The 25,122-nt window shown below is 35.8% G+C and overlaps 3 protein-coding genes across 4 annotated transcripts; 2 read left to right on the top strand and 1 right to left on the bottom strand.

The window, feature by feature from the left end:
• The first annotated feature begins 457 nt into the window (after positions 1-457).
• Positions 458-4,951, top strand: LOC147501588 (protein NRT1/ PTR FAMILY 4.5-like). Its single transcript, XM_086606630.1, has 6 exons — positions 458-596; positions 697-775; positions 905-1,122; positions 2,842-3,291; positions 3,592-3,716; positions 3,939-4,951. Exons 1-6 carry the CDS (start codon positions 594-596, stop codon positions 4,816-4,818), a joined length of 1,755 nt encoding a protein of 584 aa, XP_086462756.1. The 5' UTR covers positions 458-593; the 3' UTR covers positions 4,819-4,951.
• Positions 4,952-9,832: 4,881 nt separating this feature from the next.
• Positions 9,833-13,033, top strand: LOC147501587 (L-ascorbate oxidase homolog). Its single transcript, XM_086604344.1, has 7 exons — positions 9,833-10,179; positions 10,611-10,881; positions 11,079-11,178; positions 11,411-11,756; positions 11,993-12,358; positions 12,466-12,544; positions 12,674-13,033. The coding sequence occupies exons 1-7, from the start codon at positions 9,833-9,835 to the stop codon at positions 12,875-12,877; spliced, it is 1,713 nt and encodes a 570-aa protein (XP_086460470.1). The 3' UTR covers positions 12,878-13,033.
• A 3,960-nt stretch (positions 13,034-16,993) lies between these two features.
• LOC147501586 (uncharacterized) lies at positions 16,994-19,200 on the bottom strand. Of its 2 annotated transcripts, XM_086606626.1 has the most exons (2): positions 18,048-19,162; positions 16,994-17,526 (listed from the first exon to the last, which is right to left on the bottom strand). In XM_086606626.1, the coding sequence occupies exons 1-2, from the start codon at positions 19,021-19,023 to the stop codon at positions 17,510-17,512; spliced, it is 993 nt and encodes a 330-aa protein (XP_086462752.1). In that variant the 5' UTR covers positions 19,024-19,162; the 3' UTR covers positions 16,994-17,509. The 2 variants fall into 2 exon arrangements, with proteins under 2 accessions (XP_086462752.1, XP_086462755.1); XM_086606629.1 differs by lacking the exon at positions 16,994-17,526 and having other exon boundaries at positions 17,811-19,200.
• Positions 19,201-25,122: the final 5,922 nt, after the last annotated feature.

Below are 25,122 nucleotides of genomic sequence, written 5' to 3'. Positions count from 1 at the left end.
TACATTATAATCCAAAAATATATACATAGGGATCCATATATAACACTTTTTTACAACAATTTATATAATGACCTATATATCACTTTACAAATTTAATTTCGATTTGATTTTTTGTAGTGTCATATTTCCACTGTGGATAACAACCCTGTAAAAAATGGACTTCTTTGGAAATTTCTAAAGATGCCAAAAGAAGGTTACAAAATTTTAAATTTTGGCCGTTAAAAATAAATAAACTTTTGGAAGGCGTTGAGATTTCGAAATGTAGATATGATCTTGATAGTGATTAGCTTTTAGTTCAACTTAAAAAAGGGTGTTGTATAAACTGTTGTACAAAAAGTGTTGTATATGGATCTCTCCCTTATATATATACTTGGGTATAATTTAGTGGTTATATATGTTATACTAATTTACTATCTAACTTTCTGGAGTACATAATAATCCGGATTCATGTATGCAAATTAGGTGCCTTTTTGGTGATTTGCTCTTTATTTTAAGTAATGAAGACAAACTTTTTATTCTATATATACCAGTTGAAAATGTGTGATTAGAATCAGTACCAGGTGCATTTCGAGGAACATTCAACTCCCTAAAGGATGGTAATGTTATTGTCCACTCCTAAGAAGGCTGTTTCCTCATAAAACTTAGCTACATACTTGCATTGAACTATTGTTGAGTTCCTTTGGTTTGTGATAACAGGGCATTTGCAGAGATGGAAATACTGAAAAAGTCCAACAAAATAGGCTTGGAGGAACTAGGGCTGTTCTCTTTGTATATGGTAATCTTATCTGTTCACATGGATTCTTTTTACTAAATGTTTATCGAACTTGTAGATACAGATGATTTTCCAGTATTGATTACTAATCCTAATAAGTTACGTTGGTTCTATGTTGATTGATTAATGCAGCTATGGAGGGGCTTGAGAACATGGCATTTATCGCAAATGCTGTTAGCTTGGTCACATACTTTTATGGTTACATGAACTTCAGTTTAACAAAATCGGCTACAACACTGACAAATTGGATGGGGACTTCATTTTTGTTAGCTCTATTTGGAGGATTTATTTCTGATACATACATATCAAGATTTAGGACTTCTGTCCTTTTTGGTTGTATAGAATTAGTGGTAAGTCTATTCCGCAAAGTTTCTTGCAGGTTTTTCAGTCTTTGTTATTTGATTTTTGTTTTTGTTTTTTAGTGGATAATGACATGTCTTCCGTTTGTACGTAAGCTAGACTATGCAGCATTAGGTGATCAACATTCATCAAGGGCGTTAGTACGCTATGTCCCTATTCCAGAATGTGTCTATAACTGATTCCATTGCGACAACAATGACTCAATGAGCTTAGCTATTTAAAATATGTTATAACTTCTAAGTTCTAACTGGCATTTAGGCCACTATGTTGTAGGACGTAACTTCAATTGAATGATTTACTTCAACACTATTTCTATCTCGAGTTTCATATATTTTTAGTGCATAATTTCTTGTACGACCGAAAATTAGTAAGTTGTACTATTAAAATTTACAATAAATACTATCTTTATAAAGAGAATCCTAAGTAAATGCATCTATCATAGAAATTTTTTTTGCACGTACTAACAACTCATAACAATCATCGACGAGGCCAGGTTTATAATATGTAGTACCTAAGTACTAGTATTTATGGATATGCAATAAAAAATGGATTACTTTTCCCTTGTTGGTTTACAATATGATCCAAGAAATATTTGTTAATTAGGAAAATGATATAATTGATTTAGAAAAGGTGGAATAATTAATCTATTTCATTTTTAGTTTTTATTATTTGTTTCAAAAGGTGGGTCATAGTTACGAGCTAAAGATACGTACTGTTACATTTATGACATAAGTCATAATCATATATAATCTACCGAAAAATCTATTTATACTCCCTTAATAACTCACTCCATATATTATTTGGCATCCAAATTATATTTCTCTTTCCAAAAATAAAAAAATAAAAATAGAAACAAATAAACAACTAATAACTTACCCAATTTTTTTTTTTACTAAATTAATTTATTTGTTTGATATGTTTAATTATGGAAATATAAGTAAGTTTTTTTTATTTATTTGTTACTATTTTTTGTATTAGCTATTTAATTAGGTAAATTATTTATAATTAATTTGTTTATATACCCTTGCTTTTTGAATTTCTGAAAGAGAAAATAGGATTTGGAGTCCCAAAGAAGTTATAGAGGGAATCTGAGTAGAACTACCAAAGTCACCCGCTTAGGTGTCCTAATCAAGTTTTAGTGAGAGAAGTTTTAGTGAGAGATTATGGTATTTATTTTCAATTAAGTAATTGATTTTAGGACAGTTATGTCCTTGTCATCACTCATCCACATTCGTCTGCAGCAACTAGATAGTAAATACATCTTTCAGATTCCCAACTTATTTTATGGGCTTTTCTTCAAGGCCATTATATTGCTTCTAGCGTCCCAGTTCGATTGACACAAACTATGAATTTGATGGCTAATAATATTGGATATACTAAAAATGTTAAGAAGCATTGCTCCTGTCACTATACGAATTTTACCAGTTTGGAACGAACTTGCGGTGGGCTTGTTTGGTGCGTGGCTACTGGCTAAAATGAGAGAACAGTAAATTTAGTGTGCTTTCATTTTAGGCAGGCAGGACGCAGTGAACAAACCGTTCCAAACTGCCAAAATCAGTCTAGTGTGTGTTTGTCAGACTTGTCCCGTACTCCCATTCAGTAGCTGTGTGTGTCTCTTTTAAATCCATATATATACTTTGATTTTTGATGATACAAAGAAAAGAAGTTTAATCCGATGTAAATGTCTATTCTGGTGCAAAATTTTGTAGGGGTACGCCATTCTAACAGTGCAAGCACACTCGACTTTCCTAAGACCATTTCCTTGCAAAGGTGTAGCACCAAGCAACATGGGGAAATGTGAGTCTGCAGACAATGGACAAGTTGCAATGCTGTTATCAGGTTTGTATCTAGTTGCTTTTGGGACAGGAGGAGTCAAGGCAGGATTGCCATCACTAGGTGCAGACCAATTCGACGAAAAAAAAGACCCAAAGGAGGCACGCCTTTTATCCAGCTACTTTAATTGGTTCTTGTTTAGCCTTACTATAGGAGCAGTAACTGGTGTGATCTTTCTGGTCTGGATCAGTACCAACCAAGGTTGGGATTGGGCATTTGGAGTATGTGTAATTGCCGTCTTCTTTGGAATTCTGTTTCTCTGCATGGGCAAGTCATTCTATCGAAATAATGTTCCTACAGGAAGCCCCATTATTCGTGTTCTACAGGTATCAACTTTTTTTTTTTATCTCCGAGTTCAATGTTTTTCTTTTTGCAGACAACACACAAGTAAGGTTCGAAGTTCATTAGTATCAGCAGACAGCAGTGTACTAGACACAAAAAAACATGTCCTATGACTCTCAAGTACTTATTGGTTATGAGAATTAAGGGACCTCTTGATTATGTTCGAAATTGAATGATATTGACCAATACATTCATATTTGTTATTTAATTAAACTTCCAATTGCGAACAAGCTAGTATGGTTGCTTTTCATCGATTTTTAGATGTGTGACAATTTTAGTTTCAGGTATTTGTAGCTGCCATTCGAAAGCGAAATCTTCCACTACCAGAGTTGACCGACGAACTACATGAGCTACACGATAAAGAAGCTGGCATGGGAACTGAAGTTCTTCATAGAACTGATCAATTTAGGTATGAGATAATTAGATATGTCTCGGGGAACATTAGCCTATAAATAGATTTCATTCATCCCCTTTTTCGGATGCCATCGAACAATTTGCAGGCTTATATATTTAGACTTCTCGTTAGTTTTTTAAGACCTTATTCTTGTTATCTACCAGTCTTAGATTTCCTTACTAACAGAACAAATGAAAGTTTCAGTTCACTCAATTAGCATAATTTTCCTTCACACAGATTTTTAGATCGAGCTGCAATTACCATGGATGCCTATACCACCTCCTCCCAGAATATGACTGGATTATGGCACTTATGTACAGTGACGCAAGTCGAAGAGACAAAGATCCTCATCCGAATGCTCCCTATTATAGTCAGTACCATATTCATGAACACCTGCTTAGCTCAGCTCCAAACATTCTCTGTACAACAGAGTCTCACAATGGACACGTCGCTATTCGGATTCCATGTTCCAGGGCCATCCCTCCCAGTTATCCCTCTAGTGATCATGGCATTCCTTGTTCCAATATACGATCGGGTATTTGTGCCAATGGCTCGGAAGTTCACTGGGATTCCAACAGGAATTCGATCTCTTCAACGAATTGGAGTTGGACTCGTGCTCTCAGCGATCTCTATGGCTATAGCTGGAATCATGGAAACTCGTCGAAAATCAGTAGCAGTTAAACATAACATGGTTGACTCCTTTAACCCATTGCCTATGAGTGTCTTTTGGTTGGGATTCCAATATGCAATATTTGGTGCAGCTGATTTGTTTACATTCGCTGGAATCTTGGAATTTTTTTATCAAGAAAGCTCAGTTGGTATGAAGTCACTAGGTACAGCAATTTCATGGTCTTCTTTGGCATTTGGGTTCTACTTGAGTTCTGTGGTGGTGGAGGTGGTGAACAAGGTGAGTGGGGGATGGTTGGCTAGTAACAACTTGAATAGGGACAAGTTGAACTACTTTTACTGGCTCTTGGCAGGATTGAGTGTGATTAATTTTGGAATTTATTTGTTATGTGCTTCTTGGTATAGATACAAAAAAGTGGAAGAACTGAAGCAAATAGGTAGTAATGGTGAAGGTGAGGCTAACAATGAGATGGGAAAGGTGCACGGATGAGGGTATCTAGACTGTTTTGATTGAAGTAATTAATGTATCTCATATGAATTTAGTAATATGTAACATACAGTATGAATCTTGTGCGAGGAGTGCTTTGTAAAGATATAAATAACGGCGAATGGATGTTTTGTTTTGTTCTGTTGTTGAAATCTGACGCTTCCAATTTTGGTTTGGGATTCGTCTATGTTTTATGGCATGTCTTCTTCGCACAGACCTTTATGTCAACCATATATTGGCCCATTGCACCAAAAAAAATTTGAAGAAAATAGTGCACAAGCATAATTGGGGAATAGGGATTAAATCCCGCCACCCTTACATTAATCGCCTCCATATTGCGTCTGCATTCCCCAATCTCTATAGCCACATAAGCTTTGTCATTATTGCAGTGAGCAAGTCAAATGCGAAGTGATAGATGCCTCTGCTATCCCCATCGAAGAAGGATTCGAAGCATAAGCTGATAAACTTGCCATCTTCGTCCCCGGCTCAACCATTAGGCAAGTCAGGCGGCCGCCTAATTAGAACAAGTCCAATGGAGTGCTATATAGACTACTAAAGGGCTATATAACACCCCAACCACAAAAATGTCATTCCAATAGAGCTGTTAAAAGGGTCTTAAATTTGGAAGTTGTCATAAATCTAGCCAAAGTTAAGACCTTCGCTAGCAGCTGCCATAATAAGTTTCGAGAGACGGACGGACGAAGTTTCTATTTATGTTGGTTATCTATGAAATCTGGGGCCACTATACCGGCCCCGCCTCCCTGTTTTAATTAATTTAATGCATGATGGCCCGAGAACTTACGCGTTCGTTATTCAACTTAACAACAACTAAAAGTGTGATTGAAATGGTTTTGATTTTGGGCTACCAAATATGGTTGGACATCTTAAAAAAGACCTATGTGGTGCCTTTTAGCATCCCAATTTAGCCGCTCTAAGGCTTCAAATTTGGAAGGCCTCATATTACCTAATTTGTCCACATATTTGTTTATTATTACTTAATTTTATAAAGAAAAAAACACTAAAAAATGATATGAAAGTCAATTTGTTTACAAATGGCAAATGACTTTTCTATTCTCCCACTAAATTTCGGAGTGAATTAATTTGGAGTGTATACAATCCAATAGTCCACCGCACAAATGACATCTCGAAGTATTAATATGAATCCAATGGCTAATTTCAGTTTTTGTGGGAGTGCTCATTTAATCAAATTGTTTCAATAGAAGAATAAAAACAAATGGAGAAATCTCACGTTTAGTGAAAGAATCTCCACATTCTATGCCTTTTCTTCTTCTCTCTTAATTAAATTGTCTTAATTAAATAAATTGCTATTACACTTCTCTAATTAAATTTTTCTCTCTCACTTGTTCTATTTCACCAATTTCAAGTTTAACCATTTATCAATTTCACTATTTGAGTTTTAAATGGTTAATCATCAATTCATCATCTAATACTCGTAGTTTTTGCGAAACTTGATTTTTTTTTTTTAAAAATTTCAATATAAATCTATTATTTTATTTATTTATAGTTTTGATGTTTATTTGGTTAATTCTCGTAGTTTTTGTTTGATTTGTGTTTTGATATTGAATTTTGGTTCTTAATTTATAATAAAATTGTGAATATATAGTGAATTTTTTTGGTGATTATAGATGGCCTGGGAAATAAAGGCATCTCCTAAGGCCATATTTTGGCTTGAACCGGTCCTACTTCGTCCCATTATTTATCATGGATATTTGACTTGAAATCTAAACTACTTATATCGCCTAAGCTTCATCCAAAAGTTTACGAGATGTTACTGCATACAAAATTCCTGACACATGCCAAGCACAATTTATATACTACTTGCACCCGAACATGTGCAACTTATTGAACAAAACCTTTGAGCGCATGATCAGATTGATAATTTTTTAAACAAAGTCAAATTGGACGGAAAAGTTAACTTTAAGTACATAGCCAGGGACGGTTGGGTGTGAAGGTGCCTGTTATAAGCCATGAAGCATTGAGGTTATAATACACAAATACCATATATGCATGGAGGTATGCAACTAGTGAAAGTTCTATATATCAAAACAGAAGTATTTTATTTTTATTTTTTTATTTATTTTTAATAGTTAAGTTAACAATTTGTATTCATGTGAAAAAGGTGTTACAAGAGTTTGGCTTAATTAGGAGCATGTTTCCTAATTAAGGTTGTTTCAAATTTATAATAAGTGACATCATAAGACTCCTATTTGGAGATCCAATTGGGTTTGCCTATATATACCACTTGATTATCTGTTGTTAGGCTTTGCCCGACCTCTTTTTAATTTGACAAGAAATTGGTCCCAAGACTCAATTTCGATTCAAAACAACTCTAGAGGACAAAGTTTTTTTATAATCACTCACAAGGACAAATTTCGTGTGAAAATAACTCTGAAAACCAATTTTTCGCGTGAAAATAACCCTCAAGGACAAATGGTCCGGATTTAAAATAAATATTTTCCAATTTTATCCTTTCTGTCATTTTATTATGAACAATGAGTGTTCATACCTTCTGCTGATGTATTAACAATAGTTGTTCATACCCAAATAAGTGAACGTACCTTATACAATATATTGATGTATGAACAATGATTATTCATAGATCATGTTGATGTATAAACATTGATTGTTCCTACTCCAATAGGTGTTCTTACTGACCATACATTATGTTAAGGTATGAACATTGATTGTTCATACCCCAAATAGGTATTAACAATAATTGTTCATCATTGTTCATACTTCAATAAGTGTTCTTATTGATCATACATTATATTTAGGTATTAACAATAATTGTTCATACCCTAATATATGTATGAACAATGACTGTTCATAGCTCATGTTGATGTATAAACAATGATTGTTCATACCCAAAATAGGTATGAACAATTATTGTTCATACTCCAATAAGTGTTATTATTGATCATATATTATGTTTAGGTATGAACATTGATTGTTCATACCCTAAGTAGTATTTAACAATGATGATTGTTCATACTCGATAAGTGTTCTTATTGATCATACATTATGTTAAGGTATGAACATTGATTGTTCATACCTATTGGTATGAACAATGATTTATTCGGACCCAAATAAATGTTTTATTGATCATACATTATGTTGAAGTATGAACATTGATTGTTAAATACCAAAAAATAAGTATGAACAATGATTGTTCATAGAGTCATGTTGAGGTATAAATAATGATTGTTCATACTCCAATATGTGTTTTTCTTGAGCATACATGTATGTTGAAGTATGAACACCGATTGTTCATCTTTCGAATAAGTATGAACAATCAACAATAATTGTTTATATGAACAATGAGTGTTCATAGCTTCATGTTAATGTATGAATAGTGATTGTTAAATCTTTCCAAATAGGTATGAACAATCATTGTTCATACTATATATCTGTGTCATTTCGGTTGGGCGGGCGTTTATTATTTCATACTAGGGTTATACTTGACATTTCATATACCCGAACCGTTTTAATTTACGTCGAAGGGTATACTTGAATTTTCATCTACCCAATTCTTGTGAGTGATTAAAAAAAATATGTGTACTTACAAAATACTTCCTTCCCCGATTTGTCCTGGATAGTTTCTCTTGTTAATTTGAATTGACTTGATAGAGGCATTAGGCGCACATGAGGTCAAGTTATCCGCACTTGTTTCAAATTTAGTTATGGGTTCGCGTCCAATAATAAACAAGCTTAAGATCTATCATGTTTCCTTCAACCATTCATGTGGTCACATATAGTATTCTTTTACAGAGCTGGATAGTAAGCTGAGCTCCTGGGGCTTTGACTCGTTTGTATAACTACACCAGCCGAGTCTGAACAGATCATTAGGCCCCTATATATCCATTTCAAAACGGCCTGAGCACGAACATGGAATCCATCCAAGATAAACTTCCCGAGCTATTTGGACTCGACTGTTGGGTTAGGTTTGTCCCTCGCTTGGCTTGGGTTTGTTCATTTAGCTATATGTGATACCATATCTTAGTAAGCAAGCCAATGAGCCAATCTTGAGGTGTGAACTGTATATATGAAGTTTTGCTCATTAAGCTCGAATTGCAGCGTTCTTTGCGCCCCTAATTGTAAGGTTGGATTGACATAGAGGATGGACTATTGAGTATAACTTGATGTGGGCTAAGCAAAATTAATAAAAAGGACCTGGCCAATGTGGTCCCACGCAAAGCACATTCCAAATGGTCCCAAATTTCATTTCAACTGTATATTAGAGGTGGTCATGAAACAGTTGTAATGGCTTTGACTTACCAAAGAGACAGAGAGAGAGGCCATAGATATATTTAAAAAAAACAACCATTGAGTGAAAATTTAGGGAACCCAGCATACCTTTTAGCCTCTCCACGCGTTTCTTGTAAGCTGCATTTATTATTTGGATCCGATTTCAGTCTCTTAAGTTCCCGCGTAATCCAAACAATCATATGTCACCGCCCAATCTAAACTCAGGAATTATGAACATGCCAGTCTAAATTTAGTCAATCAAATCTAATCAAAACCTTTTTATTGCAAGAATTTTAAACTTTGAGCTAGTGGACCGTGTATGTAATTTTGTAGGACGACTTTGGTACTCGGTATGACGGTATATATGCATAATCTCATGAGACTCATGAGCTAGAGGAAGCATGAAGTGCGCCGTGGATGTGCTTTTGGTGTGCTGTACTTCCTTGATTTCGGGGTCTTAATAAATGCAACTATGAACTTCTTCTATTTCCACTTTATTTATAGTCACCATTCATATATATATCAAGCAACCAACTGCTAATACTTGGTTCCATTTCCTTCTGGTTCTTTCTCCTCGTTTTTTTCTAGAGAAAAGAAGTTTAGGCACATTATTTTCTACTCTGCTCTACTACCTTTGTTAAATTTCCAACATATGCTCAGAATACAATGGTAGTGATAAGGGCAATCATGCTTACATGACCTTTAATTTGTCTTTTTGACTTGGCAGAAAATATAGAATTTGATTTTAGAGATGAGACAGACACTCATGATACAACTAGTCATAGGAGCTTTGGCTTGTTTAAGTGTGCTGGTGGTGGAAGCAGAAGATCCCTATAGATACTTCACATGGACTGTAACCTATGGTCCAATATCTCCATTAGGTGTCCCTCAACAGGTTTGTTTTGTTCTTATTAAATTTGGGAGTTATGAACTACTTCCACTGGAAAAGGGTATTGGATTTGTATTTGATGCTTGTGATGTTTTTGCAGGGTATCCTTATAAATGGACAATTTCAGGACCTCGAATCGACTGTGTCACCAATGACAATATCATAGTGACTGTCATTAACAAGTTGGACCAGCCTTTTCTAATTACATGGTGAGGTTTATTATTATCGTTATTGTTTTACTTCAACTATTATTGTTGAAATAGGAGTTCGCCAAGACCAATTTAAGTTACCAGCCGGTCAGCTTGCAAGATGATGCATGCCGCTGGGTGCCTGGGTCTAGACCATTTATATAGAATGAAGCTGAACTACCTGAACTCGAGCCATGCACACCACGAAATCCAATAGTGACTGAACTTTTGGTGGACTTGTCAAACCATAGTTAAAAAGTATGCGCAAATTAAAATTCCTCTGGATTCCCCTGGGAATTTATGTTTTCCGGGTATGCTTGAAACAGTATTTTTCTTAGATCCCAAACAGAATTGAGTATGACAAATTAAATCCGCATAAAGTTTGCTGCAATGTGTGAATATAGTACAAAATGGCTTGGCACAATAACTATTAATTTTCCATGGAACTTTAGGAGTGGCATCAACCAGAGGAAGAACTCTTGGCAAGATGGAGTACTTGGAACCAATTGCCCAATTCCACCGCAATCTAGCCACCAATACAGATTTCAAGCGAAAGATCAGATTGGAACTTTTACATATTTCCTATCCACATTAATGCAAAGAGCCTCTGGAGGCTTTGGAGGTTTCAATGTGTACTCAAGGCCCATGATACCGGTCCCTTTCGCCCCTCCTGCTGGAGATTTCACTCTACTCGTTGGTGATTGGTACAAATCCAGTCATAAGGTTAGCAAATAATAATAAGATTTTCAGTTTTGAGACTATTTAAATCCTATTGCAAGTACTGGAGAAGTGGAGATTTATGTGAATGGGCTGGGAAGCGAGCACCTGAGCCAAGCTCCATATAAGGCTCGCAAACTAAAGAACTGCAATTTGTCTGAGCCTCTGATGAAATTGTTCTGATATGGCCCACAATTTTACAGGCATTACAACAAACCTTGGACTCAGGGAAAGCTCTTCCATTTCCTGATGGTATCCTTATTAATGGTAGTCCAAAGTCTACTTCCTTCGTCGGTGAAAGAGGTGATTAAAATTAGTTTGTTGCTGGGTAATTTGCCTAAAATCGAGGTTCTTAAGTAATTATGTTAAAATTGATTGGACGGAATGTTAATTAGATATTAGAACTGGTCACGTGAGTGGCACCCTCCTCTTATTTTACTTATATATGACTAAAATATCCTAAAAAAACAAATATCAAATATCAAAATTTCAAATATCACATCCACACATCTTATATTTGGTTTCTATGTTTCAGGAAAAACATACATGTTCAGGGTCTCAAATGTGGGTTTATCAACCTCTTTCAACTTTAGGATTCAGGGTCATACACTGAAGTTAGTTGAAATGGAAGGATCTCATACAGTTCAGCAGGTGTACGAATCTCTCGATGTACATGTCGGTCAATCAGTAGCTGTTTTAGTCACTTTAAATCAAGCACCCAAAGATTACTACATCGTTGCTTCAACGCGTTTCACTAAGCCTATTATCACTGCAACTGGAATACTTCACTACTCCAATTCTCATACCCCAGCTTCAGGTCCATTACCCATTGGTCCAACCTATCAAGTGCATTGGTCCATGAAACAAGCAAGAACGTTCAGGTAAACCACATATAATTTAAACTGACAACTGTGTACTCCCAATAATTTTGTTTAGGGAGGTACTCACACTAATGGCACAAATCACATTACTAAAACTAAGAGAAAAGTATTTGGAATAATTTTGTAATATCAATAGACTACTCAAGAGAGAACTAAGAGAAAAGTACTTCCAATAATTATGTGATATCAATAGACGTAAATTTGAGTTGCTAATCATGATTTCCTAATCTGTATAGATGGAATTTGACTGCGAGTGCAGCCAGGCCTAATCCTCAAGGTTCATTCCACTATGGAGCAATAAAACCGGCAAGGACAATTGTTTTGGCTAATTCAGCCTCACGCATAAATGGAAAATTGAGATATGCAGTTAACAGGGTCTCCTATGTGAATCCTGATACCCCATTGAAGCTCGCTGACTATTTCAACATCCCTGGAGTCTTCAACTTGAACACTATCCTAGATAAGCCTACTCCTGGATCTGCTTTCTTTGGAACCTCTGTTATTGGAACTGCCCTGCATGACTATGTGGAAATTATCTTCCAAAACAATGAGAACACCATTCAATCCTGGCATCTTGATGGTCAAGTCTTCTGGGTTGTTGGGTGAGTTCATACATTCAACTCCTCTAAATGTCAGTAATTGTGCTACTTCTTTATTCATACATTTAGTATAGTGTTTTGATCTCCGACAATTGGCTTGAATATTATAGGTATGGTAATAACCAGTGGACGGCGGCCCTGAGAAATAGATACAATCTTTATGATGCTACCACTAGACACACCGTCCAGGTAACTGAAAATTACACTTTCACTCTCTTACATAATAGTATTTCTCCATTTACATAGGTCTAGTTCTAAAGAAAATGCATTTTTTTGGTAATTATATGCTTAATTATGTTCTTATTTTATGGATTTAAGGTGTATCCGAATTCTTGGAGCGCTATATACGTATCATTGGACAACAAGGGTATGTGGAACTTAAGGTCTTCAATGTGGGCAAGACAGTATCTTGGGCAGCAATTGTATTTTAGAGTATGGAGCAATGAACGAAGCCTATACACAGAGTATGACATTCCTCGAAATGCAATTCTTTGCGGCAAAGCCCAAGGCCGACACACGTAGGAAGATACACATTTATGTATTTATCGCTTGTTATTTCATGTCACGAAGGTGTGACTGCGTGAAAAAGAATGGGAAATAAGTATATTAATTTAGAATGAAAAGGAAATTGCTTAGATTATTTTTTCAGCTTATAGCTAACATTATTTGAACCCGTAATTTGTCATTGTTGTTTGAAAATTATATATTAGTGAACTTTACTCGTTCCGAATTACTTCTTAGTCATATTAATTATCTGTTATAGACTCCAGTTAAAGATGTAATTAGCTCAAATCAATCAATTAACTCTTCTGGCAAAATTCGGCAAAAATTACAAAAACTTCAAAATGTTTGTCAGTACTCCACAATCGACTCTGGGCCATTACACTAAAACGCTTCATTTCGTTTGACCTGAACGTGAAATGCAACCCCATCAATTTATCCATTTTATCGTATTTCGATTATATAACAGTCTGACTAGTTTGTTGGCAGTCGGCACGATGGTTTCGTGGTGTGGACGTCATCACGTGAGTTAAACACACTTGAGGTCCCCGTTTTTATTCTGTATATTTTCCTTCACACTCCCTTTTAGTTTTAGTTTCTTGGATAAATTTAACAGTAATTTTCTTCATACTCGCACTATGTTTCCTCTGTCTAGTCTGTCCGTAAGAGTACCTTCAAATAATATTGCTTTCAAATATCTTCCATGGTGAGTACTTAATTAAAGATCTTCGTTTGATAAGAGTGGTACGTAGTACGTAATATATGCACAAAGTTATTGTTTTGATCATTTTGTTAACAATGGTAAAACCAATGAACTAAATTTCGGAAAGTTTTGTGAAATTTTTATGAAATTTTTCGTTTTCGGTGGGCATATAAACATTTCGAACCCTACATTTTCTATTTGCAAGTTTTCGAAGTAATTTCACAAACATTTTGACCATTTTTTTTATTTTGTTCATTTTGTACCTGTGTGCAATTTAAGCGACTATTAATCGGCGAGTAATCGCTATGCGGTACTTCACCGATCCGATTAGCAAAAGATTTATAAGTTTAAGCGGGAGCAAATAATCAGGTGATTTAGATCGATTAATTTGCCGATTTCCGATAAATTGGTTTCGAAAAAGCACCGATATAGTCCGATTAGCAACTTTGGGCTAACTTTTTCACCATATATATATGAAAATGTGAAGCAGCATATGAGGGGCATTAGAGCAAATCTAAATATGACACGTAAATCTAAAGATCAATTGTCTTATTTAGAGATGCCCTGAAGACAGTCCACACAAGCGGCTAGCTGGGGCTCCAAAATTTGGCCCAAAATGAGGGCCCCCAAGTCTTAAACCAGTTCTGGTACTAGTGGTCTTTTTCGGCCCAAATATATAGCTTTCAACAAACAATAATCCTACTATTTTTTTTTAGCCCAATATTGAGCTCTTAAATCTAAAATTTTCCCAACTCCATCATTCATATACCAATTACTAATACCAATTACTAGACCGGAGATTCTTCACTCCAAAATACAAACAAAATAAAAGGAACTAGTAAATCGATCGGTTATTCTTCACTTCAATTCTTGAAGCAAGTCCCGCTTTCCACTCCTCTCTCTTTTATTGTTTTAAATTGTTTATTGTTCTCCCGTGACTCTTTAGTAGAGGCCACACTTTAGGAACTAGCAGTTGGTACTGCGTGGAAACTCATCCAGAGAGTTGTTTCTACAGATGATAGAGTGAAGAAAGTCGGCGTCAGTCTAGCATCTAGATGTTGTCTGTGTAAATGCAACAAGGAGACCAGTGACCACTTGCTTTGGGAATGCCCAAGACTACAAGAGATATGGGACTGTATTGCATTAGTTTTTGAAGTTACCATTATATTAGGTGCTATAATTTCAAAGAATTGATCATCGCAACAAAGTCTAGAAGTCCTATTATCAAGGATCTTTGAATGCTGCGATCATACATGTCTTGGTACAGGTATGGAAAACTAGGAATAAAAGATTCTTTGAAGGACTAGCATACAACAGGGTACACATCCAGAAATCTGTTCTTCAAGGTATCATAGTTGCTGCTATGTTGAGCAAAGCCACTATGCACAACAATGTTTTGGACTTGCGAGTGCTTCACAGACTTGGAGTTACTTGTAGACCGCAAGGCCATCACCTATCATTAAGGAAGTACACTGGACGCTACCTAAAGCAGAAGAGATCAAGGCGAACATTGACGGTTCGTCAATTGGAAACCTAAGGCAACAGTGGTGCTAGAGTAATATTTAGGGATAGTACAAATCAGGTGGTTGGAGTATTGGCACAAGGGCTTGGTGTTGCAACTAACTATGATGCGGAATACTTGGCAGTTCTACTAGCAATAGAGAAGGTAGTAGAAAACAATTGGCTTTGCATTTGGATAGAATATGACTCAAATGCAATTGTGCATAGTCTTAATGGGAACAATACACCTTGGAATTTAAGGTCTAGATGGAAACGAGTTACATCTAAGCTTATGCGGTGGAAGCTAACTCACACAAGTCGAGAAGCCAACTTTGGAGTGGATGCAGCAGCAAGGAAGGCCTCAACTTTGGATAGGGATCAAGTGTTTAATTTGGAGTACTACAAAACCTGATTTTATTTCTAGATTGGAATCACCAGTTAGAACATATTACAGGCTTTGTTAAGCTATAGTTTTAATGTAATCTCTTGATACTTTCTCTGTAACAAATCTTTATTCTTTAATATACTCCCTACTTGCATGCAAAAAAAAAAAAATAGAAACTTGCCTAGGGCCCCGCAAAAACCAGGGCCGCCCCTGGTCTTATTTCCTAAACTCGTGGTCAGAATGTTGTGTGCACAAAACCAGATATGAAAAAGGTTGAAGACGATGGGGACACTTTAACAAAAGCAAAAGCTACATATATACAAACAAGGCTCATTTGTACTTAACAAACCTTATACAAACAAAGCCCATTTGACCTATATATCAATATTTTGTTTTTTTTGGGTAAAGATGTATCAATATTTTATTATTACTATTATATTTTAGGAGTTAAATTTATATTTAGTCCTCATTTAGTTTTCCCAACTAGTTTTTGATTAATCCCCCATTAATTGCGATTACTACGATTAATCGCTATAAGCTCTTGGAGCAATTTGCTGCCTATTAATGCTTAAACTGCATAGTTTTGTACACTAATATACAATTTTTCATGAAATTTACATAAAATTTCGAATGGTAGCAAGTGCAATAAATAATTTAAATATTGGTTAAATTTTTTTTGTCAATTTAACATTTAACATTTAGTATTTACTAGTTACTAAACATCAAAGATCTAATCTTTCTCAAACAAGCATTTAGCATTTAGTATTTATCTTGCCATCCTTGTTGTTTTTCCCTTTTAATTTTTTTTATGGGGGCACATTTGATTATTGAGATATAACATATATGTTTATTTGAGAGACTTGTAAATTTTGAGAAAGTGAGTTTGCTTATTTTGGTGTATAGACATTTAAATTTGAAAAAATAGTTGCTACACCATTTTTTTTTTTTTTTTGGTATATGTATTCGTATATTTTCTCTTACTTTTCACAAAAATTTATATATTTTCGTTTTCTGTGGTTACTGAAACAAAAACTGAAAACGAAATTTAATTCATTGGGTAAAACTGATTAGGTGAAAACTGAAAACATATCAAAATCACAGTAATAATTAAAAAATTAAAACCAGTTAGAATTGGTCCGAAGAAGTTTGTGAGTTCGTGATAAGTTACTGCACACCAAGTTTTTATGTAGACATCATTAGGTTGAATTACTCGAAGCAATCCAAAGATAGATTTATAACCATTTAAGCAATATATTATTATTGTTGTGAAGGGAAAACCAACTTAAAATGAAGCCTGAAAATTTTGCATTTGTTTTTCAAATTGCAATTAATATTGTAACAAAATCATCAGATTGCAAACAAATAAAAATCATATATATGACCGAACACGAGTTCAATTAGTCTCGTCTCTAAGATTTTTTTTTTTTTTTTTTTTCCTGATAAGATTGTCTCTAAGAAACTATACAGTACGATGAAGATAGTATACGACTTGTACATGGATCTATGATGGCGTATAATTGGAACTTTCAACTTACATTGATAGCTTAGGTAATTGAATTGGTAACTGCACATTACTACGTTAGTTTGGCATATGATTATTCTTTCGAACTTATATATATCTTAAAATTAACTTAACACAAATGTATATGTAAATTTTCATAAAAGCTAAGTAATTAAGTCCAGTAACAGGTACAGGTCTCTAAGATAAAGCTGCAATAGAACCCTTTAGACAGAGAGAATCGAATATAATAGCTGATTTAGGTAACTCACTCCAAAGGCTGTTTTGAGCCTTCATTCACTTCTTTCTCATAACCAAAAAGTATTGAAGGAATCTCCATTCCTCTTTTTTCTGTACAAAAGAAACCCTAGAAGAAGGCAGCTCTTTCTTCTATGCATGCTTTTTGCTTGTTCTTTATCATATATATGTCATTGTAAAGCTTAATGGATGAAGAATGCAAGTATAAGTAATTCTATCTTGTGTTCCTCAAAACAGATGAATTTTCCGCTCACCTGCAACCAAGAACATCTGAAGTCTTGGACCGGCCATTGGCATGGACGAAGCATTCTAACACTGTTTTGATACTTTGACAGAAAACAAACCATGTTATACACTTATATATATATGAGTGATAGGCCGGGTATGTATTTGATAAAGTGATGAAACCTAGGTAGAGTTTTCTCATTGCAATTATATTTTATATGGCATCAAAGAATATGGAACAAACAAGACACCACCGCAAGCAGAAAAGGAAGAAAAAGAAAATGGAAATTAAACACAACACCACACACACACACACACATAGAACACAATTATGGTGCCATATATAATAATGATATGCAAGTATGCAACATTGTTACTACCTATATAGATCAAGAGACATTTACTTATGCATTTTCTTTTCTTAGAACGTGTACATTACATAAGTTCCCCTGCCAAAACAAGACCAATTCAACAAAAGGAAAACCAAAAGAAGCACACACAAATAAAGAGCAACATATGCAACTTACAGACATAATTAAGAAACCCCAAACAAGAACACCACTAAACTAATTTTGAGTAAGAAGTGTGAAGTTAGAGAGATCGGATATCTAAGGAAATGTACCATTGGTGGCTGCTTGAACCGATGACCATGAAAACTGCGGGTTCCAGCAATTGAATTCGCCTCCGGCAATAACAGTTGGTTCCATGATGGATGAAGATGATGTCGGCATGGAAGTAAGATTGGTTGTTGCTGCTGATGATTGATCAGGATAGTAATTCACAGATGATCTTAGGCTTTGATAAAGCTCTTGAATCCCTGTGTTTTGGGCATCACCATGTGACAAGTTTTGTTGTTGTTGGGGGTGGTGATGTTGGTTTAGCAGCAGCTGAGGTTGCTGCTGAATATTGTTTCTGAAGATAGAATTGTACAAACCAGTAGGAACTTGACCCAGTGAATCTAGCCCTATGGTTCTTGCATTTAATGCTCCAGTCACTGCTGCTGATTCCAAAGAAACATGGGATCCAATCATGTGGCCCTCATCCTTGCTGTTAACAAAATTTGGCATGGAACTAAAATTAGGGTTAGGGTTATTTGGAGTTGCTCTCAAAAATGCTAATAGTTGAGATTGAGGATTCTGGGGTGAACCCCAAAGAATTGGATTGGACGGTTGTTCTTGATCAAATCCACTTCCAAGGCTGGACTTAACGATGTCCGATGACACTGTTTTGGTCTTGCCAGTTGTTGATTTCCCGGCAGTGGTTGACACAATAGTGCCTTTACTTTTCCGACACCCACCACCAATTGGAACATTACGGAGCGCACCGCCTTTAGTCCAGTATCTCCTACATGTCTTACAGAAGTGGCGTGGCTGAGTGAGATTGTAGTTGTTGTAGTAGCAAAACTTGGTGTTGGCTGAATCACATCTTGGACACCTCAAATGTTCTGCAGAAGTGGTTGTAGTAGTAATAGTGGTGTTATTGGTAGTGGTAGGTGTAGATGAACAAGGAGATGGTGATGGTGTAGAAGAAGGCAGTCCTCCCAAAACTGCACCATGGAAGGACAGCTTTCTCTCTCCATTTTGTAGCTCTTGAATCATTTTAGCTTTCTTCTTTGAAAACCTACTAAACAAAACAGAAAACAAGGAAAGTAAAGATGGTGATCAGTACTACTACTCTTTTTAAGATCCACAATGAACTAAAGTAGCTAGTTTTTTGTTGTGTATGTTATGCAAAAGAACACATGAGATGTTGTAACAAGATTGCTTTATATGTCTTAAGTTGAATGACTTTTCTTGGCTACCCCTATTTGTTGTGGGTGTAAATTAGAGGACTAGAGAAGTAGGTAAGCTTTAATATAGAATTATAGATGGAATGAAACATGATGGAAACGGGTTTGTGTATAGAATTATAGATGGAATGAAACATGAAGGAAACAGGTTTGTCTACTGGGCTTTAAATTTGGCTCTCAGTGCGCTTTAAGGATGAAATGACTATATTTTTTACTTACTAATTTGCCCCTAGCTCTGATCATAATATCTTGTCTCTCTTATGAAATATCAAATTTGATAAGACTCCCTTACTATCTTGATGATTTCAACGACAGCTACAAGACACATTAAAGAGTAAAGCCACAAGCTAGATTAATAATTATAACACTTTTTTCTTTACATCCTTTCATCTTGGTCTTGTCAAAATACTGCTGCATGTACATAACTATTGTTGAGGGATTGTAAACAGTAATTAATCTAAATTACTGTACGTATGCATCTTTAGCCTTATCACATAGAAACTTTCACAAGCAAACAATATAAGAAAGAAGGTAGATAGTTTTTACAAGAAAATGGCATGCTGGGAAAATTTGAAGGACAATTCTGTAAAAGAGGGGTCCCTGTATGGCTGTAGAGTCTATACTTACATTTTTGTGCAAATCTTCTTGTTAGATTCTAATATCCTAAGACTAACTCCAACGGTGCATCTAATTGCCATATATGCAGCAACGAACCTCCAACTGTGCGGCAAATTTCTATTCTGCTAACATAAAACACATTAAATAGTCATAATTGTTGTCAAATATGATATAGCAAACTGGCCCCACTCCATATTACATGGAGTGCAGCACCACACTCCACATGAGTGTGAGACTCTCAACCTCCGATCCATATCACCTGGAGTGTGACCTCCAAAAACAAAACCAAACGCCCCTTTTTCTCCAATTACCCTATTACCCTATTCACACTCCACTTGACTTGGAGTGTGGGCATCCATTTGGTTGGAGCGAAATTGTTATATAGTTATTTGTATTTGCATAAATTTGGGGGAATGGCATCCAAGTACTGTTACGGTTGGAGTTAGTCTAATAGATGTTGCATTGTATATTGTATTTGCAAAAAGCTTTAGAAGGATGATTTAATATGGATTTTCTATGTTTAAAGTGGAAAATGAGACTTCACGTACGATTATAATTGAGCGCCCTTAGCATCAACATCGGCACAATGTCCACCCAAGCTCTGAACCGGTGGATGGTTCTCATAGATTTCAATCATCATTCAGTGGCTGTGAAATCGGTATAAAGTTCTGTAGAGAGTACAGTGATGATGCCCAGTTGCTTTATTATAAATGGTATTTGGAATTTGAAGATGCTCGTTCAAAGACAATCATTTCAAGATCAAGCAATGTAAGGGTTTATCACATGGAAATACGTGTAAAGTTGATGCTTCAATTAGAATGTCACTGCGCGGAGCTTATGGCTTCGATTTAGCCTAAACCATACAACACTAACACACGTGTGGTGTTAGTGAGAAAACTCAGTCCTTCACTCATTCCATTGATTATCACACACATGACTACAGTGTTCACCCTTCATGGGGGATGGAATAGCCTATGGATTGAATCGGATTCAGTCTCGATCAGTTGTGCAAGCTTTTCAGCGAAATCAAGTGCATTGGAGTGTAAGAGGTGCATGGGAGTAGGTTAAGGCCAAGGCAACTTGGATTAACATCACCAGTGCTTGGAGGGAATCAAACCTAGTAGCGGATGCATGCGCAAAACATGGTGCTGGGATGGGGAAAGGCAGTAAGCACTGGTGGACTCATAGGCCCCCATTTGTTCATAGGGTAGAAAACCAATTCAGCACCTAGCTACTATAGATTCGTGCAAGGAATGAAAGTAACATATAATACTTGATTGCAATTTGAAACTCAGATGTAATTCTTTCTTTCTTTTTTTCTTTTCTTTTGTTTTCTTTTCTCTTTATTCTTTTACTAATAGCAATACAATTACCCTTTTTAGCAAAAAAAAAAAAAAAACATCCTTCGTGTAGACTGAAAATCTCTAATCTCTAGCAACAATGTTATGGACTATGGTTTAATATATACAGTGGCCGTGGGCTCTAAGTCTCTCGTTGGTTCACCTAGGGGTGGCACTTTTTTTAGAAATTCTAATTTTTTCGAATTCTGATCCAAATTTTTTTTTTGGATTTGGCATCAATATTACTTATCTAATTTCGGAAAATTCGATTTAAATTGGCTTCGATGCTTTCTAAAATTCCAATTTTTTTATTTTTTCCGATCCAAATCTGCCAATGCATATCCATCAGATCTGATTTTGCCAAATTATTATTTGGAATTACATACAATATATCTAAAATTTTAAAATAATTAGAATTGTTTTAATACAACCCCATTCTTTCTTGCCCATTTACATTTGGATTAACTTGCATTAATCAATATATAGTACAAACAAATTAAAAACTTTAGAATTAGTGTTCATTATATAAGTTATAAAATAGATTTAATGTTAACATATTTAAATTTTCAATAATTTCGGATTTTTATCCGAATTGTTCGATTTTTCATCAGAATTTATTCCCAAATTTTTCTTATTTCCGAAAATTCCAAAAGAAATCGGATGGATCGGAATCGGCACATTATATTTTTTTTTTCGAAAAATCCTAAACCGAAACCCTTCCTATCCGATCCGGATGAAATACACCCCTATTAGAAGTTTCATATGAGCTGGTCATTTTATTCTTCATTTTGTACTCTCCCATTGGGATTTGAGGAACACTAGTCACTTCAAATTACCATTCTAAATGATCAGTAGTAATAATCAGCACTACTTTAGGTGACAAATGAAAGAGAAATATTAACATTCAAGGCAAACAAAACACTGCAAAATCAGAGAATACATGTTTTGTCAAGCAAGATAAATACCAAACTCCATAATGTACGTTCTCTCCTATACAACGTTCAATCGAACAGCTGCAATAAGAGGATGTTGTAATTGTACGTATGAGAAGTCCTTATGTGTACGTACTCCTGACCGCGCGTGCCGTCCGGAATGCTAAAAAAACCGACACGATATCAGATGGTGTTGATTGATTGAACATTTGTGCGGGCACCGGATAATGACCCTACGTAACTGCCCCATCAGCATGCTTCTCAAGGGAAAAGGTGCATTGGGCAGGCTGGGCAGATACTAAGTCTCAGTCAAAGGAACAGAGAGGTCCCTTGATACTTGGGATGCTCCCCAAATCGTAGGGTATGTTACTATCAGCCTTCTTTTCTTTTGACTGAGAATTCATCGGTCCCGTAGCTTGAGTCAGTGAACTGATTTTACACTTTTGGAACGGAATTTTATTTGATTTAATTTAGTGGCTACGTGGAACATTTGATTTAGTACTTGTTTAGGTGCTGTCCTTAAAAGAAACTAGTACGTGGCACGTGCTTATGCACGTGTTCAATGCATCTAAGGACTAGAGGAAGAAAAGAAATAGTGGTAGTCAAGCCGTTATTGCTGATTAAATTTTAATATAAGCAAAAATGGCTCGAGATGCATATAATTACAAATTTTGAACTTAATGGAATTCTGAAATATTGAAAAATCTAAATTCCGTTCGGAATTTAGTAATATCTAAATTAATTTGCATGATATTAAAAATAATTGGAACATGTCCTGATTCCTAATTTTATATTTTAGATCTTATCATTGTCTATTGTAGAGGTGTAGATTTTGTGTCTACGACTCGATATTGAGTTTGGTAGGGAATGACTGCACTTTTTCTTTGGACAAGAGTTGCTTACGTATCAAGTTCCTTGGGTAAACTTGAATAAAGTCTTACGTAGTTCATCTCTCTCTACTTATAGATGTTTGAACTGACTTTTCTTATTTGCTCCAGGCCATTGTCAAGTGTAGATCTATATTTTGTGCTATATTGATGATTCGTCATTACTTCTGATGTTACAAAGTAAATGTCTCATTGATTAGTGTGTTGGCTGAGCTTCAGGATCGCAGTAGATTATTTACTTCCATATATGCTTGTGCTTGATATTTGGGACAACCTGAGTTTGGGTCGTTGTCACGTCCTAGTGGCATGGTACGAGCTGGTGATGTATGAGCTGTGAAGATACGACCTGAATTGTGGACACGTGTGCTATAGTGATATGTTTGAGAACGGATGGTACTTACACAACCCCCTTTATTTTATTTATTTTTTGGACAGTTGTCGTGTAAAAAGAAAAATAAAATATATAAAGCTTTTAACACATGTCGCACAACTGGTTTTGTTTGAACGGTTGGAAAAATGTGCGAGAACTGTTGGATCTGATCCATGGGCCCAAAATCGCAGCGGTTTGTGGGCGAGGTTATGATTACGTTTTGGAGAATGCAAAATGTTTTGTCTGTTTTTGAGATTTGTGCCTGTAGAGGTTTAGTATTTCTGGACTTATTGCTTGAGGTTGGGATTGATAGGAAGTGGCTGCACTCTTTCTTGGGATAAGAGTTGCATACGTATCAAGTTTCTCAGGGTAAACTTAAATCAAGCCTTACGTAGTTCATCTCTCTCTATTTATAGATGTTTGAGCTAACCTTCCTTATTTGCTCCAGGCCATTGTTAAGGGTAGATCCACATTGTGTGCTATCTTGATGATTCACCATTACTCCTGATGTTACAAAGTAAATCTCTCCTTGATTGGTGCGTTGACTGAACTCCAAGATTGTGCTAGATGGTTTACTTCTATATATGGCCGTAATTGAAATTTGGGGCGACCTGAGTTTGGGTCGTTATGATGTGCTGGTCAAGTGGTACGAGCTGGTGGAGATACAACCTGGTGTGGACACATGTGCTGTAGTGACATGAGTGCAGAACGAAGGGTACTTACACAACCCCTTTTATTTTATTTGTTATTTGGACAGCTGTATTGTGAAAAGGAAAAAATAAAATAAAGCGTTCAACACGTGTTGCACAACTGGCTTTGCTTGGTTTAAAAAATGTGCAGGAATTGTTGGATCTGACCCATAGGCCCAAAATCGCGACGGTTTGTGGGCGAGTTATGATTGTGCTGTGTTAGGAAACCCAAATATTTTGTTTTTTTAAAGGTTTGTGCAGCTGAAGGGTTTATGGTCTGGTGGTGGCTTCTCATTTCTCATTCTATCAACACGAGTCAAGAAAGCAGAGAAAAAAGAGAGAAAGCAAAAACTTTTCGAGTTTTCATCTTCAGGTGCGTCTTTTGAACTTTAAAATTTGATCTCTTTGTTTCTTTTGTTATTGCAATGTCGATTACTAGTGATAGTTTGAGTGGGAAAATGGAGATTGATTAGTGGAGAGAGAGAACTGTAAGTGATGGTGATAGGGCACATAGTGGAGGTGAGCATCATCGTCCTCTTCATTAGAAACATTAACTGACGTGGCGGTGTCCAGGTCAGTGTGGGATAACTTTGGGGATTTGAGAAGGGAGTTTGGGATTGGTAGTCCCGACCTGATGATATACGACTTGAGCGGTGAGAAGAATGTATTTGGCTGTGATTATGTGCCTCGAGACGATGGGGTTGTAATTATGTATGGCCAACTGAAGGCGGGGTTGAGATTGCCATTCTCACGTCTGACTTTGGTCGTCTGAACTTTTGTGGTAAGCCACCCTTGTAATTTGTGGGTAATAGTTGGAGGGTGCTCCGCATGCTGGATTTGTTGAGACTCAGAGGTTATAACATATGTTTGTCTGATGTGCTGAAGACTTTCGTTATAAAAATATTTTCTGCTTTGAATTTTGGTTTTCAAGTGATGAGGGGTAAGTCATCGGTGATTGTTGGTGTGAGTAAAGAGGAGTGGTGGCGCAGGCCTTTGTTGATTGTGGGGAATTATTATCTTCCTGGGTATGAGGTGGAGAATCGTAGTGTGTGGACTAATGGTAGGTTGTTTA

The sequence above is a fragment of the Coptis chinensis genome, chromosome 4 (genome assembly GCF_015680905.1).
Source record: "Coptis chinensis isolate HL-2020 chromosome 4, ASM1568090v1, whole genome shotgun sequence".
In the NCBI taxonomy this organism is placed as follows: domain Eukaryota; kingdom Viridiplantae; phylum Streptophyta; class Magnoliopsida; order Ranunculales; family Ranunculaceae; genus Coptis; species Coptis chinensis.
This window is presented reverse-complemented; position numbering and strand designations above follow the sequence as displayed.